Below are 17,722 nucleotides of genomic sequence, written 5' to 3'. Positions count from 1 at the left end.
GTCTCTTGCCCGTCTAAACCCACGCTCCAGTCCTGCACGCTCCTGGGTGGCTGGATGATTTGGGGCACACGTGTTGTCTGGTCCAGGGCTTGGATGGGACAATCCCCGGGACGGGGGCCAGCGCGCAGTGGGGCGGAGGCAGGGTGGGCAGCGCGGCAGTCTTGTGCCAGAATGAAAGCACGAGAGCCGGGCACTTGGAGACCCCAGGCCCTGGTCAGCGACACGATGCCCGCTCAGGGCGCAGAGCCCTCTTTTCCTGTAACCTGCGGCGAGCTTGCTGGGAGGGCAGACTTTCTGCGTGTCTGCATTACTGGAAAGCTGGAGGAGTTGAAGATTTGGTGGGCCTCGTGTCTGTGATGAGGAACTTTTGTTTTCTTGGGGCTCAGAAATGGAGGGGTACAACTGATGTTATTATTAGACTGAACAAACAAAAATCCCCATGTTCGTATTTGCTCAGCAGAAAGGGAAACTGGAGGAACGGTCTTGCGCAAGTCCTGCACCCCCAGTCCTCTGGCTGCAACACAGCTGCCTTCCCTCAGCCCCTTTCCTGAGGAGGCATCTCCCGGGTTTCCCCTCACGGGGCACGGCAGCTGGCCTGGGAGGGTGTGCAGGGTTTGGGGGGCCAGCCTTCCTGCACTTGACCGCCCGCGCCTCTGCTCTGACACCCCCCCTTCCTGAGTCCTGCGTCCCGGCCCTCCTGAGCCCACCCAGGGTCAGACTGAGGGAAAACCTAGGGAATCAAGTCAAAACAACAAAGGCCAGAGAGAAGGCGGAGATGGGGGCTGGGGTGGCCCTGGCAGGTCCCCGTGACGCTGGCACCAGGGGCCCCTCGCTCACCTCGTTGGGCTCCCAGAGCCAGACGTCAAAGGTGGGCTTCCGGAGAGCTTCGATGGTCTCTGGAGAGAGCAGGTACTGGAAAGGACAGGAGGTCGGTTAGGCTCTGGGCTGAGACAAAGGCTGGTGAGCTCGCACGGGCCACGGGACGTTCGCTCCACGTCCTCCTGTCCCCTGGTCAAGGACACCTGTGCACGGACTCCAAGGCCACACTGCAAGGATTCTGCAGAGGGCCAGCCTCCAGGGACAGACATCCCGTCTGTGGCTGCCAGAGGCAGGGCGGGGGCACCAGGGGGGTCGTGGGTGACAGAGATGTTCCACATTTGATGGTGCGGAGGTTTCCTGACTTAGTCTCTGCAAAGTCACAGCGCTCCGCACCTGCAGGAGGCAAACCTGACTGTGGGTAAATTACCTCTCCGTAAACCCGATTAAAACATGCACAGTAGGGGCGCCTGGGGGGCACAGTGGTTGAGCGTCTGCCTTCGGCTCAGGGCGTGATCCCGGCGTTATGGGATCGAGCCCCACATCATGCTCCTCCGCTATGAGCCTGCTTCTTCCTCTCCCACTCCCCCTGCTTGTGTTCCCTCTCTTGCTGGCTGTCTCTCTCTCTGTCAAATAAATAAATAAAATCTTAAAAAACAAAACAAAACAAAACATGCACAGTAGAGTGGAGTCAAGGAAAAGGAATTAACTGGGCAGAAGATTCAAATACTGGCCAAGAAGCTACTCAGAGTTTCTGCTTTGGCTGCAGGCTAACGAGGTGCCGCTTGCTGGGCGCTGTGGATCGGGGAGCGCCAGAGTTCGGGTCAAATTGTCCTGGGAAACAGGCTGGGATCTTAGACGTAAGACTGTCATGGTGTTTGGGATTAGATGTACTCTTCCCCGAGGTCTTTGGTTTGCTTGGTTTTTCATTTATTTATTATTATTTATTATTATTATTATTTAAAGAGAGAGAGAGCAGGGGGAGGAGCAGAGGGAGAATCCCCAGCAGACTCCCTGCTGAGCACAGAGCCCAACGTGGGGCTCAATCCCACAACCCTGAGATCATGACCTGAGCTGAAAGCAAGAGTCAGACGCTTACCCGACTGAGTCACCCAAGCGCCCCTATTTGGTTTCTTTGAGGAATTGCTATGGAGGATGGACATCTTTCATTTTGGCTGTAGGCTAGGCCTTGTGGGCCCCTGGGGCAGGACTGGGAGATGCGGGTCACGTTTTCTTGTGGGAAGAGGCCCTAGTGTCCATGTGAAGCCTCGGACAATATGCCGCGCGTATTTGGAACCAGGTTGGGGGAACCCCTCACAGGCTGGCTCTGGGAGGCTCTTTGTCCTTGCGAGGACCGTGGGCAGTGGGGGTGGGGGTCTGCCCCATGCCGGCCTCGGGACACCTGTCCCCGTGCCAGCACACCGAAGCTTGACTCTTCACGTAAGCGCATGTGGACAGTCTGCCAGGCCGGGGTCTCGCTTGCTCAGCTGAAGGCACAGCCGAGATGGTGACCGACATCGCCAGACCCTTCTCTGTGGTGATTTGAAGCCCCTGCCCCCCAACCCCCAGGTCACTGGGCCCTCCACTAGGGCCTGGGCTCTCGCAACGGAGAAACCTCTTGAGGCGGAAAAGCCAAACTTCTCATGGTACTTACATACTGTTCGGGACAGGAGAGCCAATGAGGCGGATTTTAGGTGATTTTAAAAAATGAAGCTCCTTATCGTAACGTCTGAGTGTAAACACCTTCAGCGAGTGGGGGAGGGGCCGAGACCTGCAGGCCTAGGGTCCCCCATGGCCAGCACACAGCAAAGAGAAAAAGTACTGGGCCTAAGAACAGCAAGGGGGGCCCACAGCCCAGGGCCAGGGCGGGAGCTGTGTTTGCAAACGTGTGGACAGAGGGGGCCTGGCCAGGGCGTCGGGGTGGCTGAGGGTGGGGGGCCTGGCTGGGGGCGCAGACCTGCCGTTTCTCCAGACCCAGAACAACTTCTCACCTTGGGGTACGTGGGGACATCACGGCGTGGTGTCAGCTTCTTGTCCACAAAACTGTACTTACAGGGACAGCTGGTCCTGCAGGGGGACAGTCAGGATGAGCTCTGGCACGGCTGCTTGGACGAGGTGTCCGGCGGGCCCCTCCTCACAGCGACCCTGAAGAAGCCCCAGCCAAACCCAGACCCCACACACCCCTTGGTCGTCTCTGTTACAGAAGAGTAAGTCAGAGAGCCAGTGACCTCTCACTGCTAACCCCCCAGGGACCCTGCCTGGACCTGGGATATTGTGGCTCTCCGAGAACACGTCACCTTCATTTTGTGCAAATTCCTAAAAAATCTTTTAATGATGCAAGTAAAGCACTTTTATTCTAGAAAATTCAAACAAGAGGGAAGTAGGCAAAGTTTAAAAAAAATTTTTTTAAAAAGCAAGTCCCCACGTTACCTACTTCTTTCCTCTCCATCTCACACCCTGGAAATACCTTCTGTTAAGTTTGGGGTATCCTTCCAGAATTTTCCAGGGCACGGACACACAGGGACAGTGCCTTGGATTTTTAACAAAAATGGAAGTGTCTCAAACTTACTCTTTTACTACTTGTTTTTTTTTTTTCCACCTTGCTCATGGCAAACTCTGCTCGTTGCTCCCCAGAGCTCAGCTTTAGACAAGGCACGTCCTTCTGGGGTGCTCCCGGGGGGGGGTGTGTGTGTGCTGTGCTGCCAATCCAGTCCCCCACCATGGACTTTTAGGACGTTTCCAGTTTCCCCCCCAGTATCTACCTTTAGAGATGAATTTGCTTTCTGCCTCCTGACTCTGTTTCCCTTCACTTCTTAGTATCGAGGTACCCCCCCCCCCCATAAGGACAGAACCAATTGAGCCAGGCGTGCTCTGGAGGGAAGCCGCCTTCCAGCATCGGGGGGAGAGTGTGCTGACACTGGTGGTACCCGGGGGCTGGATGTGGCCCCCTCCCCACCCTGGGACCCTACCTTCCTGGAAGGGAACATACTCCCTATCCTTGGACGTTACACTCTTTGTACATCACGTCCTGTCTCCTAGGAGAGCACTTCAATAGCACTTAGTAAGAGCCATGAGACATTCCTGTCCTTTAAGCCTGGGCGTCTACACCGGGGAATTTAAGAAAAGAACTGGATGCAGGGAAACTGCTCTTTGCAGGAGGGTGTTGACGGCAACGTCATCTGTTGTTACAAAAACACAACACGAAACCAGAAGCCACCTCAATGTTGCCGAATGGGAAATAATTTAAACCATTATGGTACATCGACAAGATGGACTGTTATGTGTTATTTAAGATAATTATGAGTATCACGTGAAGTAAGAAGGTTTTTGGGGAAAGAGGGAAAAATGTTGCATACAGTAGGGACTGAAAGATAATGCAAAAAAAAATCTATCAAACTACAAGGAGAAAACACATTTGCTGGGTTGACATGAGCATGCGTTGTGACCTCCTGGAAAAATGTATGCGCTGGGTATTGGTTCAGATTTGATCCAGTTATTGCTCACAGCGTTGTCAGGGGAAGGAAGATTACAAAAGAGGTCTCTTTTCTTTTCAGAAGAGGTCTCTATACAGAGAAGCACATCTGGGCGGCTCGGCATCCAGCTTTCAGGTGGGGCTCACCCCCACCCCCATCCGTACAGTCTGGAGGTTTTCCCCGGGGCTTATGCTACTTGGAAACTCAGAGTAATAACTGTTTCCTTTCTGATAAAGGAGCCTTCCGTACAATTTTCTGGGGGTCTTGCTATTCTTGCCCTCAACGTGATGCTTACAACACTCACCAGACCTCGTGTGTGGAAGGGATTTTAAGAGACTCAGTAGAAGAATAACCCTTGAACCCCTAAAAGTCACCAACCAGAGGGTCTCCATTGCCGCCCTGTAAACGAGAAGTCGCCCCCGCACGTTTCTGAGCAGTGACGAGCTTGGTGTGTGCACTTGGGAAAGGAGACCACACCATCGCCCTGTCTTCCTGCGCTGAGCCTCTCCGTGCAAACATCCACACGCGCGCCGTGTACGACGGCTGTGCGCGTTTCCCGGGAGGATGGGGAAGCTTGCGCAAAGCAAGATGGTTCGCCTGCTGGACTCCAGCTGCTTCCTTGAAAATCCCGGCGTCGGGAGTGTCTGCTGGGTGCCCGGTGACTCCTGCCAGGGCCCCCCCACCTCGGCCAGGCGGCCCTGCCTGCTCCCCCTGTGCCCCGTTGCCACGGGAACCGGCATCCTCCAGCGACAGAGTAGCTGGCATGGTGCCTTTTCTTTTCATTCTATTTGGGGCTTATTTTTGCTTCCATTTCCTGGGCTCCCAGCCCCCCCCCCCCCCCCCGTGGCTCATTCAGTGGACAAGGCCATTTGGGATGAAAGTGGAGACTGGAGCCCTCCCCCACCCGGGGTAAAGCGGCAGGCTCCACTCTGTGCTCAGCTAGGCCTGGCCCTGCCCTAAATGTGAGCAGGAAACTGGATCAGGAGAAACTCGGTGGAGCATGGCCTGTTCCGGGGGCATCTGGGAGCCTGCCTACGACCCCACTCCACTGCTACTCCCAGTGCGGGAAGTCCCCTGGCACAGAGGCCTGGCTGGGTGGTGCTCATGTAGGGGCGAATGTGGGGCCACCGTTCAGGCTTGTTAGCCAGCTGTGTGGGCACGGGGGACAGACATCTGTCTGTCCTCCCACGGAGGCCGACCACCGCCTAGCCGGGTTGATATCACCAGGAAGAGCTGTGTGGGTGCCTGTCTCTCCCCCCTCCCCCCGGTCCAGGCGAAGCCCTGCATTGGGGAGCCTGGTCCCAGGGACTCTAAAATGCTGCACGGTGTGCCTGCGTGACTACAATGGAACCTTCCAGACAACAGAGACAGAACGGGGGGACACATGCGGCCTCCTGTTTGCCATCTGTGTTCATTTCTCTGTAAAGCAAAGGGAAGGGCCACTTGTGTGGGGCACAGAAAGGCACAGAAGGGGCTGCTGGGCTCCTGAACCAGGGCCCGGGGTGGGTGGCCTGGCTGTGGGTTAGACCTGGGCCCAGGCCTCTGGGTTTCTTTTTCCTAAACGTGTCTGCAATGTTCGAGAGTTTTCCCCCCATTCTGTGACTGAATAGTCGCATCTACCCGTCTCTCACCTCTGTGGGATGCTGTGAAAACCGTCTGCTGAGAATATCGCCAAGCAGTTAGGGCACCGGGAAGGCTTCTCTTTGGACCATGGCACCGTGAGCTCTAAAAATGTCCTTTCTGGGCAGCGAGGAAGAGCGCTTCAATCCTCGGCTGGGCCCAGGCACCCGCCACGCCCCAGCTCTGCCTACTGGGCCAGATGGGCGCCTGCGGGTCACGGTTTGCCTCTCGGCTCCCGGGGGCTTCTTCCCATGTGCTCTAAAGCTGGGTGTATGCTCCCCCTATGCTGTTTTGTGGGTTGGATTATGTCCCCCAAAAGTGAGCAGTGGAGGTCCTGACCCCAGGACCTGTGCACGTGACCTCCTTTGAAAGGAGGTCATCCCAGGTGTAATGACTGCACATGTGGCCACACTGGGGCAGCGTGGGCCCTGATCCAATAGGACTGGTGTCCTTTGGAAAAGGGACATTTGGGCACAGAGGCACACACGGGGAGAAGGCCGTGTGAAGACCGAGGCTGTAGTAACGCACGGACCAGCCAGAGCCCCAGGGGCTGCTGACATCCAGAAGCTTCTGAGAGGGGCTGGGATAGATCCTCCCTGGAGCCTTCAGAAGGAGCGTGGCCTTATGGACACCTTGATCTCTGACTTCTGGCTGTCAGAAGTGTTTCAGGCCCCCAGACCGTGGTGCTATTGTGGCTGCCACGGGACACTGGGACAACGTGGACCAACCCGAGCGGCAGGAGCAGGGCTGGCAGCCACCCCTCTTCCCCAGCATGGGAGGAAGGTGCAGGAGCTGGAGGGGGCCCGGCACATGGCAGGGAGGGGGCCGGCGAGGGCGGGGCTCATGACTCACCCCTGTGGCTTTGGGCAGGCGGCAGGACTTAGTCATTCGAGGAGGGACAAGAGACTGCCTTCTAAAAACCCTCCCGCAGGTGCTCTGTGGGCTGCGTGGGTGCGGCACGTGTGTGGGGTAAGGCCCACAGAGGTGGGAAGGGGCCTCAGGGGTCCCATTCCTGCCCCGGAGACATGCTCTCTGGGCGGTGAGGTTCCTTGGCCCGTCGTACACACGAGGGACTGAAGCCGGGAGGCAGTTCAGGGAGGCTTTCCTTTCTTTACTTCCCTTCCCCGGAAGCTGCCGGATGAGGCTGGTAACGCTGAAGCGGCCGGAGTGTCCGTCCTGGGGAAGAGGCGGCTCCTGGGCAGATGGCACAGGGCCACCAGGCTCTCAGCGCAGCGGGCATGGACGGCACTCAGCCACGGCGGCCAGCTGCAGAGGACTGCGGGCTCAGCGAGGCCGACCAGGCTGGGCTAATTGGCTTTTCTTACGTGGCCGTGTGGACTGGCCACGGGATGGAGGCCCAGCAGAGGGCAACTCCGTGACCACAGCTGCGGAGGGCCTGAGTGTCCTTTCAGCTGCTGAGCCAGGCCCACCTGCCTGCCCCAGCCAACTCTCAGCCCGTACCCGGTCCCACAGGGGGCTCTGTCTCCTGCCCCTAAAGAGCCTCTCACTAAGGGGGTGTCTAGGATGAATTATTCACTCGCTATTTTCTCAAACTTGTTCACCCCGACTTCCCCAAATCACATGGGATGAGACATCCCCAAATCCAGGTCAGTTGCCCAGTGGGTGTGATATAAACGTGGTGTGGTCCGTGTAAGACCACATTAACATGGCTTCGAGCCTGCCCAAGGCTGGCCAGCCCCTCGGCTCTCGCACGGGACTACACTGGCACCATCAGCTTCCCCTTCACCTCCTGCCTTCAAAGTGCCTTCCCTGCTTCCAAAGACAACCCGATATGCGCAGGGCTGTGCTGCGGTTCCTTGTCCCCACTAAGTCCCGCCGAGCTCCCCACACTGGACGTGCTCGCTGTGCGTGCTCCCTCCCCCATCACCTCCGCTGTCACCCTGAATGCTTGCTGTGACCACAGTTTCATCAGAGGGTCCCGCTGTACAAACACCTGCTTTCGAGGGGGGCGTAAGGAAGCCCGGGGTGTTTTTTCCACGAATTTTAGCTCCCAGGGGAGAAGCCCTCATTCTGCACGACAAGTGATCTGTGTGGAGAATGGCCAGAGGCCGTGTGGCATCTCCCCTGTGACCTGCTGCTCTGTGCTGTGGGGACGTCCACACAGGAGCACGGCCTCCGGGCACCAGCACGCCATCCCCTGCAAGCCAAACGTCTTCTCCTCTTATTGGGCCCTTTCTTTAAAAATCGCAGCCAACTTCTCTCAGGCTGGATAAGTGAATCCTAATGCTTTGTTCTGTGGGAGGGTCATTCCCCCTTTAAGTGAAGCCGTCCTCCTCGCCTCCGTCTGCCGTAGACGCTCCTGGGGTAAGAAGGCTGTGCGGTTGACAACCCGGAGCCGGGCTGCCTGTACCCTGCACTCCCCCCGGTCACAGTGGGGTCGGGCCCTGCCACAGGGCTCCGAGGAGAACAGCCCAGAGCCCCCTCCCGGGCCCACGTGCAGGGCCTCTCTTCCCAGGCCTGACCTTACCTGCCGCTTCTGGCCGCCAGCTCTTCCCGCATCTTTTTGATGTCACTCTTGCATTTCTCGATCTCCACCACTTTCAGGCCTTCCACTGGGACGAAGAGAAACAAGGGGGTTACCATGGAGACACGCGGAGGACCTGGAGAGGCTGGAAACTGGGTCTGGCCCCACGAGAAAAGCGGCTCTGGCTCCTGCCGTGGTCTCTGCTGCGGAGGATGCTAACAGCTCAGGGACAAGGACTCTGGCCTGGTGGGCCTGTCCCGTCCGGGGCCAGGATGATCCACCGCACCCCTCCCTGCCGTTTCTGCAGGGCAGAGCCCCTGCTGCCCTCCCCACAATCCCGAGTCTTCCTGCACGCACTCCCCACTTTCTCTCCAGGCCTCTAAGAACCAGCTGAAGACAGGGGACAAAGAAATCTTATCCCAGAAAGAAGAGGAGGAAATAAGGCCGCATTGCATGAAAACACAAGAGAGGCTCAGGGGGCAAACCCCCAGCCTTCCCAGCAAGGATGAGCTCGTATTGCTAGAAAACCTTCCCATGCTCAGTCCCCGCCAGAGCAGGTAACCAGGAGAAGGTGTGGACTCTGTGTGGGGGAGACGCGAACAGGCCTGGTCAAGGGTGAGCAGAGCCTGGGCTCACTCACATTCTTGCCGCCCCGCTGCAGAGGAGAGCCTGCAAAGTCCGGACACCACCGTTCCCCCAAGAACGTACTGGAGCTCATGCCTCCCAGCGAGCACCCAGCATTGAGGCCTTCACTCTGGCGTGTGTGCACGTAGCCCAGAAACACACACAGCAAGCGGCCTCGGAGAGGCTTTCAGGTTCGCGTCTGCTTTTAAGAAACAGAAGAGATTCGCTTCGCTACTCTGCAATCTTACCTCAACTTTTATGCAAAAAGACACTACCCACGATGCTACTCTCGTCCCCTTTCCCTCAAGCGTGGTCTGAATACCTAAAAATATGATGCGAATGATTTCTCCAGGAAAAACAATCCCCTCCCACGGCAAGTGTTGACAGAGGAGAAGCTCCCGGCAGCCTGCCTGAACCCCACGCTCCCTGGGCAGTCTTCCAGGCGTTTCCAGGGTCAGGGCCCAGATGGGGGCAGGGCTGCTGAAAATACTGCTTCTTTCTGTCCAAAGTGGTGGGAATCTGGAGGATCTGATATTCGGCTGTGGGCCTGGTGACTTGCTTCTGTGCCACACGGGGGGTGTTGTGCCGAAGGTCCCCCACCAGGACACAGCACCAAAGCCCGGGGCCCTCAGTGCAAGAGGTTGGGACCAGCCAAGTGGGGAAACGCAGAGAATTCGACCTTGGGGACGGTTCACTCCCTCACCAAGAGCCCACACCCTCCTTCTGAGTGGGGTGTTCTTCGTGCTTCCTTGCATCACAGACCCCATTAGGAAGTGACTGGAAGCCACAGGTCCTCCTCGGAGAAAACCGCAGCAGCTCACAGCCCTGCTGGTTTGGACCTCCCAGAGTGCGGTGTCCAGGCCCTGGGCCACACCGCAGGAGGCTCGCCCGCGAGGGAGTCACGGTTCCAGCTGCATCTGCCGCTGGGACGCTGACCTCAGCAGATGGCAGATTCGACATCCGTGGGAAGGAGCTCAGTCTCGTGGGCATGTGAAGGGCAGACATTTCCAGAAAGTAAGCAGATCTGGCGAAGAGCCAAAAGCGAATCAAGGAGTGTAGAGTCCAGACGGGGAGGTGGTGCCCGCCAAAGTCCCGGTTACGTTCACTACATTTTAAACATAGTTTTTCTTGTTACAAAATTACATCTGATTGTTGTGGAAGACGGAGGAGATACAGAGAATCTCCAAGAAGAATGTTTTAAAATGTATCCACAGTCCTGTTGGCCCAGAGAACGACCCATTTATCACGTATATTGGTGTGGGTCTTCCCAGGCGTTTCTCTCCCACCCCCGTGCATTCAAAATAGCTGTCTGTCCATCCGGAGTTCAAGAAAGACAAAATTGCAATCATGCTGCTTGTGTTTTCTCATTTGCTGTTTACTGTCCTCAGGGAATTAAGGACACGCCCCATGTTAGCAGCCGCCTCCTGGCTCCTGGCTTGTGCGTGTGTGATGTCCGAATATTCGGTGTCCGTTCACGTAGATCAGATTTCCGGGCCATTTGCCGGGGGTGATGTTCAAATTAAGGCTTTTGGGCAGCACAGCACAATATCACTAATTTGAATCCCAGAGATTCAGAATTTATGGCAATTACGCTTATGAAGAGCCTCGTTGCCAAGGAGATTGATCGTGAGTAACAAGATGGCAAAGTTGGGCATTAATCAATGGAGAGAAAAACATGTCGCAGAATTAAAGGCGGAACATGGGGAGGGAGCTCGGGGGGCAGCCGGCACACCCCACACCCGGTGCCCCTGCTCCCGTCCCTTCCAAGGCTGCCTCTGGAAGATTCTGCAGTTCACCTTTGGCCTGTCCCAGCCCCACTTTGCCCCTGTCCCACAGGAGGGAGGAGGCCTGGCCCAGGAGTGGGGGCCCTGAGAAGTCCCGCGCAGACCCTGGCGACAGCTGTCCAGTGAAGCTGGATGTCAGGTCCCTACACGGCGGCCCCCCTGTCCACCTGCAAACTTTAAATGGGTGAGCACAGAGCGGAACCCCACACTAGAGCCCTGGAGGGCTGCTGGAGCCCCCCATTGAGGAACACCCCCTGCAACCGGGGGTCCCCTTGAGGACTTCAGGACTCACGGAGTGGGGAGCCTCTGTAAGTCACAGGTCAGCCTGAAGGATTCTGAAAGAGGGGTGCTGGCTTTGGGGAAGGGGTTCAGTGGGCAGAGGCCACGGAGGCGGCTCTGCCCCCTCCTCTCCTCCACTGGCTTGCTGGGCTCCCCGAGAGGCCTCCTTGGCCGGCAAGACCCATCTTCAGCTGCAGAGCTCACCGAAGTTCATTAAAGATGCGAATGGCTACAGCTGTATTTCAACACTTCCTCCAGAGGTTTCGGCAAAGAATGTGCATAGGCCACACGTCCCGAGTGACACAGAGAAAAGCTTGGGTTTCGTCTTCGAGGCTTGCAGATTGTTTGTGTGACCCGGCATTAAACTCTGTCCCATGGGCCAGCTCTCCCAGTGTTTCAGGTCTGGTCCAGGCCTGGGCCCCGGAGCAGGGCGCCTGGCGCCGCGGCCACGTCCCGCAAACAAGGAAGGAAGTGGAGCCCCTGTGAGGTTTCACTCCAACCAGAAAGCGAGGTGAGGACCTGGGGGTCCCGTATCCATGAAATGATTTCTTTTTTTTTTTGGTTTTTTTTTTGTTGTTGTTGTTTTATAACTTTGTAGATCTCTTTAATGTCTGGCTTAATATAAAACCAGATTCTCTTATCTGTTTCTGCATTCCATCTGCTGTGATGCATTGTTTTGGTTGAAATGATTAAAGAAAACCCAGCTTCAAACAGATGGGTAATTGGGAAAGTATGGACCTTATGGATTCTCTGAAAGGTGAACTCCATGGGTTCTGGCACTATATTTTGAGAAAAACTGCTTTAAAAATTTATTTATTTATTTTTTATAATAATATTTTTTTATTATAATGATTTCTAACCTAAGTAAGACCTCAGACTCCCTTGAAGAAGAAAAACGACTTACATAAAAAGGAAGAAAAGCTTCTAAAGTGAATTAAGAGAAATTCAGATATTTATATTTAATTCAGAGGAATTTTGAGAAAGTGAAAAAAAAAAAAGGAAATTCCACTTAAAACAAGTCAAACCAGCGTAATGTGGCTTATACACGCCAGTCCTAGCCGCAGGCCTCCTTGAACTCAAGCACGGAAAGTAGCTAGTAACAGCTCATATATACCGGATAAAGCATGTGCGCGTCCTTATGTGTACGTGTCTCTGTGTTTACACACGCATGCATGTGAGGTGTGTACGTGGGGGGGTGCATATATGTGAGAGTATGTGTGCCTGTGTCTCTGGATGTTCACGCACGTGTTTACATGTGTGAGCACGTGTGTGCGTGCATGTGAGCATGTGCGTGACAGTCTGCGTCTGGCCCAGGCCCAGTGCCACAGCCTGGCAGTCGAGCCTGGCAGCCTTCCCAGCGCACAGGCAGGGTCAGGACTGCCATCTGCGTAGCTGAGATGGCCAGTTCCCACGTGACCCGCATGAGGGGTCTGCTGCAGGGCCCTTCTCAAGAGGACCTTCCGAGGTCCCTGCCATACCCTGGGTACTCACATCTTTGGGGGAAGGAATTGCTGTGTTTGGGTGGCTTTTTGGAGCTCAGCACAGGTGAGGCACCCCGCCCCTTCTGTGCTATGGGGCAGGGGGCTTGGAGACTGGGAAGGGGCCAGCCAGAAGTGCCAGGGGAGGACACGGCTGAAGCCTGGTGGAGTTCAAGGAGGACGAGAGCTGTCAGAATCGTGGGCATGCCCTGGGCGGGGTGTGTTCCCGCTAGAAGGGGGCAGTCCGGGGGTGGTGGGGATGCTGGGACTGTGGGAGGACTACTGCCCACGCTCTCACCTGACCACTGCCAAGTCGCTATCTCGGCCCACGGCTCTTAGACCTTTCTCTCCTCCGTACTTGGTCCCTTGATCCTGTTCTTGCAGTGCCTGGGCCTCTGGTGCTGGAAGTCAGCACAGTTAGTGACAACACGGCTAATCGCAGTGTATGCAGCCAGCCTGAGCCCCGTGCGTGGAGGGGTGACGCGCCCTCCAGGTAATCTGTGTGCATTCGCATGATGTATGTGATTTATGTGAGGGCCTACAGGGAGAGCGAGTTCTGGAGGATTCAGGGCTTGGCCAGGCAGGGAAGAAGGGCGTAGGTGCCCCGTCCTGTAGTTCTCAGTTCACACACTGCTTGGGGGCAAAATCAAAACACTTCTCGGCCCGATCACTGTCTCCACGGCCAGATACCGGAAGCCTCACCAGCTGAGGCCGGCACGATGTTCTGTAGGAGTTTTGAAAATTCATTAATGGCCTCCTCAACTTTCCTGTTTGCAAGTACCAGCAGGAGCCGGAGCTGGCTTCTGGGAGAGAAGGGGGGTGGGGAGAAGCCGGCGTGGCCCGGCCCCAGGGGAGGCCAAGCAGGAGGCACCTGCCGCCCCCGGGCGCATCTGGGCGACTTCTGTAAACATAGATGGTGAATCAGCAGCAAATGCTTTTTGTGTTCTTTGGCTGAACCCCTTCCCACAGCATCTGGAGAATGCCCTACTTTACGGGGCTGGGTGGGAAGCTGAGCTTGCCTCCCACTGCAAACACTCACTATAGTGGGTTGCACTGTGTCCCCAAAAAGATACGCTCACATCCTGACCCCCCAGAACTCATGAGTTCACCTGAGAGAAAGGTTCTTGCAGATATAATCGATCAAGGCTCTCCCGACGGGATCATCCTGGGTGAGGGTGGGCCCTAAATCCAAAGACAGGTGTCCTTCCAGGGCCCGAGACACAGAATCTCTGGGAGGGGCCATGTGAAGACAAGGTGGTCTGGGGTGATGTGGCCACAAGCCAAGGACTCCCAGAGCCACTAGCAGCTGGAAGAGGCCGGGGCACATTCTGTCTCAGAGCCACCAGAAGGACCTGGCCCCCCAACCTCCTAGTCTGGGACTTCTGGCCTCCACAGCTATGAGACAGTCCATTTCCGTTGCTCTAAGCTCCTGCGTTAATCGTACGCCATCAGGATAGCCACGGGAAGCGAGCGCATTCCCTGGCAGCCGGGACGTGGGCACACGGTCCAGCTCTGTCCAGACTTCGGATCTGTGGCCAGTATATGAGGAGGCAGCCTAATGTCTGTAGCAGTGGCCACGGGGACCGTGGGGCCCGAGCACAGAGCTCTGGGTGCTGGGGAGACAGCGTGCATCTGGGGCTCAGATACGGTATCGTCGTGGCGTCAGCCCTGCGTGGGATTTGGGATCTTGCTCCTGCCGCAGAGCCACCAAGCAAGCCCTGCTATTGAGGCCTCCCAGCCACCTGGAGCTCCCCAGAATCCTTTAGGAAGAAGCCCCTTTTCTGCTGAATGCAGCCGCGACCAGCATGTGTGGCTGCTTCCCGATCTGCCCTCCAGGCGCCCGGGGGTCCTGCGCAGCGCGAGTGGCCCCGCCTGGACCGCGAGTGCTGGTCCCAGTCTTATTTACTTTTCCAATTTGCTGGATGAGCCTCAGCGGGTCACTTAATCTCTTTGTGGCTTCCTTGTCATCAATGGGGAAAATAAATCGGTTTTGAAGACAGAATACCAAATGGATTTTCTAAATGTCAGCATACTCTGAGAAGTAGGACTACGTAAGTCATGCTTCAAGTTATTAAGGTGAATAGGTTTTTGCGTGATCCTGAACATTCTTTTTGAAAAAAATCCAAGCAATTCGTACAAGATACGTTAAGTGACATTCAGTGCGTCCTGCGAATATGAATCAGCCAGACACCGTCAGAGGAAGCCATGGCCCTGCTGGCCTCAGGTTCAGATTTCGTCCCCTCATCCCTGCGTTTAATAAATAGGCTGCCCTTTGCCTTGACATTGACAAAGATGTGAGTTGGATGGGGAATCGCGAGGCGTGAGAATTCAAGCATTGCTCGCTCCTTATTTTATGGACGAGGACGCCGAGGGTGAGAGACGGAAGCTGTCCCCCTCCCAGTTTCAGCTGTTTGGTCCCTGAGTCAAGACCTGAACCAATTCTCCTGTCCTTGCTGGAGTTTTTCTGCTTGCCACGGTGGTGACGGGGAACCAAGAGCTAACGATTTGGCAGGCATATTCCAAAAACAGTTGTGAAGGCACGGAGCGTATCGGCTTGCCTCGTTCATGTAAAAAGAGACATGAAGATGTTCAGCAGAAGGTCCTCTCCCAAGGGGGCTGGTCTGGGGGGCTTTGCGTTTTCATTCTGTCCTCTTCTGCACCGAAGGAGCGTCTCCTTGTGCTGCTGCCGAGCAGGTGCGGTGGTCCGAGTCGCCGTGCACTGGTGATGTGTCACGGGTCTCCAAGTGACTTTCACGGTATAAACAGATGCTCGTGGCTCTCGCCTCTGTCAGCATCAAAGCTAGTTTTTAAGCATTTCACAAGAAAAGACATTCCCGCTTACCTCCAGCCTTCCCTCCCTCCACTCACCACTCAGCCTCCGGGGACACGGTTAATTTAAACTGAGGTTAAAAGACAAGCAAAAAGGAAACAGAAACCTCACTCACATTCGACTCGCTTCTCTAGCACAGCCAAGTGATTCGTGACTTCAGCTTTCAGTTCGTTGATTTTAAATGCTCTAGGAATGAAAAAAAGTCATCACTGTTAAAGTTGAAATGGGCGTGGCAAACCTCTGTTGCACCCCTGCCCTGTGTGAGGCCTCCCGGTGGGCTCCACCCCCCTCTCTGAGGGCTCACCCTTATAGGGGGCACAGGATGAGAGAGGTTGCTTTTAAGGTGCCTGAGGCCTCCAAGGGGCGGGGAGGAAAGAGACACACCCTCAGACCATCTCCAGGGCCTCTTCTCCAAGACGGGAGGCTGGCGGGTGTGTTTACTTCCCCACACCTGGGCGGCGAGCACCTGCTCTCCGGGGAGGCCCCCGGGGCCTCTGCTCACAGCAGGGACGGCCCGGCCTGCACCCCTACCCTGCTGGGCTCAGGGAACCCCGTGTGCCCTCTCCAGGCTCCAGCCCGTACACTGCAGCCGCTCGGGCTTTAAGAATGTGTCACCCACAGGCCCCGGGGCGGTGACATGCCACAGTGCAATTACGAAGGAATGGAAAGCATTACTTTGGAACTCGCAGGATAACTCGTCATGGAAAGAAGCCCCACGTCTACACAGGATCTCCATGGCAATGCTTATTTTAAAGCCCACTTAAAAAATGGTGTCAGTTGTCATAGGTTGAACTCCGAGTCGCATAAGAGCCAGGGGAGAAAACTCTCAGTAACACGAGCTCCCACTCTAAAACCGTCTTTGGTATAAGGGGAGTGCTTCCTGGACCCCACCCGCCCTGGCCTAGGTACAGAAGTCGTGAAAGGGCTCCATCTGGAAGGCCACTCCTCCAGGTGAGTGATGTGCCCAAGCCTGCCGGCCCAACCGCCTCCGGGCAAGGCCCACCACTGCCGTGCACGGAGAAGCACACCTCTCCAGGGACTATGTGTCTAGAAGATTCTGTACCTTGAGAACTGCTCTGCCACCTGGGTCAGCACGCTCTGGATTAATTCTTCTTTCTCTATGGACCAAAAAAGAAAGACAGATGGAGAAGGGGAAAAGTCTGCCGATCATCACGACCTTAATTGGAATGTTGTGGGCAGGTGGTGCCAGCGCAGCGGCAGGGAGCTGCCTGGGTTACCTGGAGGGACGCTCGGGCCGCCGTCAGCATGCCAAGGCCTCTGCAGGGCCTGGAGTTTTCCCATCCACCTTCAGAGGCTCTTTCCCTCCTGGCCTACTCCCACCAACCCGTCTCTCAGTGGTCTCTCAGCAGAGTGACTGGACTCTGGTCCTCCCGTAGTCTGCACCGGCCATAAAAAGCAGGCAGGACTGGGTCTCTAAATACGGGAAGTTTTCACTTAGTGCCCTGCTCCAGTTTATGGGGGTAATTACTAGGACAAGGTGAGTTCAAGGCATATTTCAAATGTAAAACACAGTGTTCTCATGGCAGGTCCTAGAGAGAGGAAGCAGGCTGGGTGAGCAAGTTTGTCCCTTTGTTGCCTGGCACGTAACCCTGGGCTGGGTGGTGGCTTTACAAGGTTCAGGTCCCAGGCTGAATATAACCTGCCAGTTTTCCTGTTTCCTGACTGGGCCCCATGCCAGAGGCCTCATAGGAAGGCACAGATGCTCACAGCACTGTTTTTTCCAGCACTCCCTGCTCCTGGGAAGGGAGAGAGCTCGTCCTGGCTCCAGGTGGCATTCGTTCACGCCCTAAAGCACTGAGAACCTACACAAGACTTGCTCCTAAGTCATGTAATCTCTGTTGGCTGTATGCCTAGCCCTCTGCTAAAACCAAAACAAATGAAAACCAAACCAAACCTGCCCAAACAAACAAAAAAATCTCAATTATCCAGTTTGGTGATGGGGCTCAAGAACAAAAAAATGTTCCCATATTCTGATCTAATGCCTCCATTCCTAGGAAGGAACACATGTATGCACATAGAAGATGTTCATCACGGTGTTATTTAACCTAGTGAAAACTGTAACAGCCGAAGTATCAATCAAATAAGACATTAAAAAAATGACGGTATATTTGGCCTGTGGAAATATATTCTGCTATCAGAAATAATATTTTGGAAAATGTTCACGTCTGTTGTTAAAGTAAAAAAAAAGATTGTAAAACAGTAATACAGTGTGATCTCATTTTTTGAAGACGTTGGGAAGATACACTCCAAAATAATGATAGTAGTTATTTTTTGGTTGTAAGATTATATATAAACTTTGTTCTTATTTTTGT

General features: G+C 55.3%; 1 protein-coding gene across 5 annotated transcripts in view; it reads right to left on the bottom strand.

The window, feature by feature from the left end:
- Positions 1-17,722, bottom strand: part of PDE9A (phosphodiesterase 9A) — a 92,840-nt gene that overhangs the window by 15,431 nt on the left and 59,687 nt on the right. For 4 of the 5 annotated variants that reach the window (XM_026498442.4, XM_048214892.2, XM_057306531.1 and 1 more), the window contains 5 exons: positions 16,453-16,507; positions 15,505-15,575; positions 8,398-8,482; positions 2,808-2,883; positions 838-912 (listed from right to left, as the gene is read on the bottom strand). In XM_026498442.4, coding sequence (XP_026354227.1) covers positions 838-912; positions 2,808-2,883; positions 8,398-8,482; positions 15,505-15,575; positions 16,453-16,507 — 362 coding nt within the window. Of the gene's footprint in view, positions 1-837; positions 913-2,807; positions 2,884-8,397; positions 8,483-15,504; positions 15,576-16,452; positions 16,508-16,627; positions 17,511-17,722 lie in introns of those variants that run through there. The other variant, XM_057306533.1, reaches the window with a different exon arrangement.

This window comes from Ursus arctos, unplaced genomic scaffold (genome assembly GCF_023065955.2).
Source record: "Ursus arctos isolate Adak ecotype North America unplaced genomic scaffold, UrsArc2.0 scaffold_4, whole genome shotgun sequence".
Taxonomy (NCBI): Eukaryota; Metazoa; Chordata; class Mammalia; order Carnivora; family Ursidae; genus Ursus; species Ursus arctos.
Note: the sequence above shows the minus strand (reverse complement) of the source record. Positions and strands in the feature narration are given on the sequence as shown.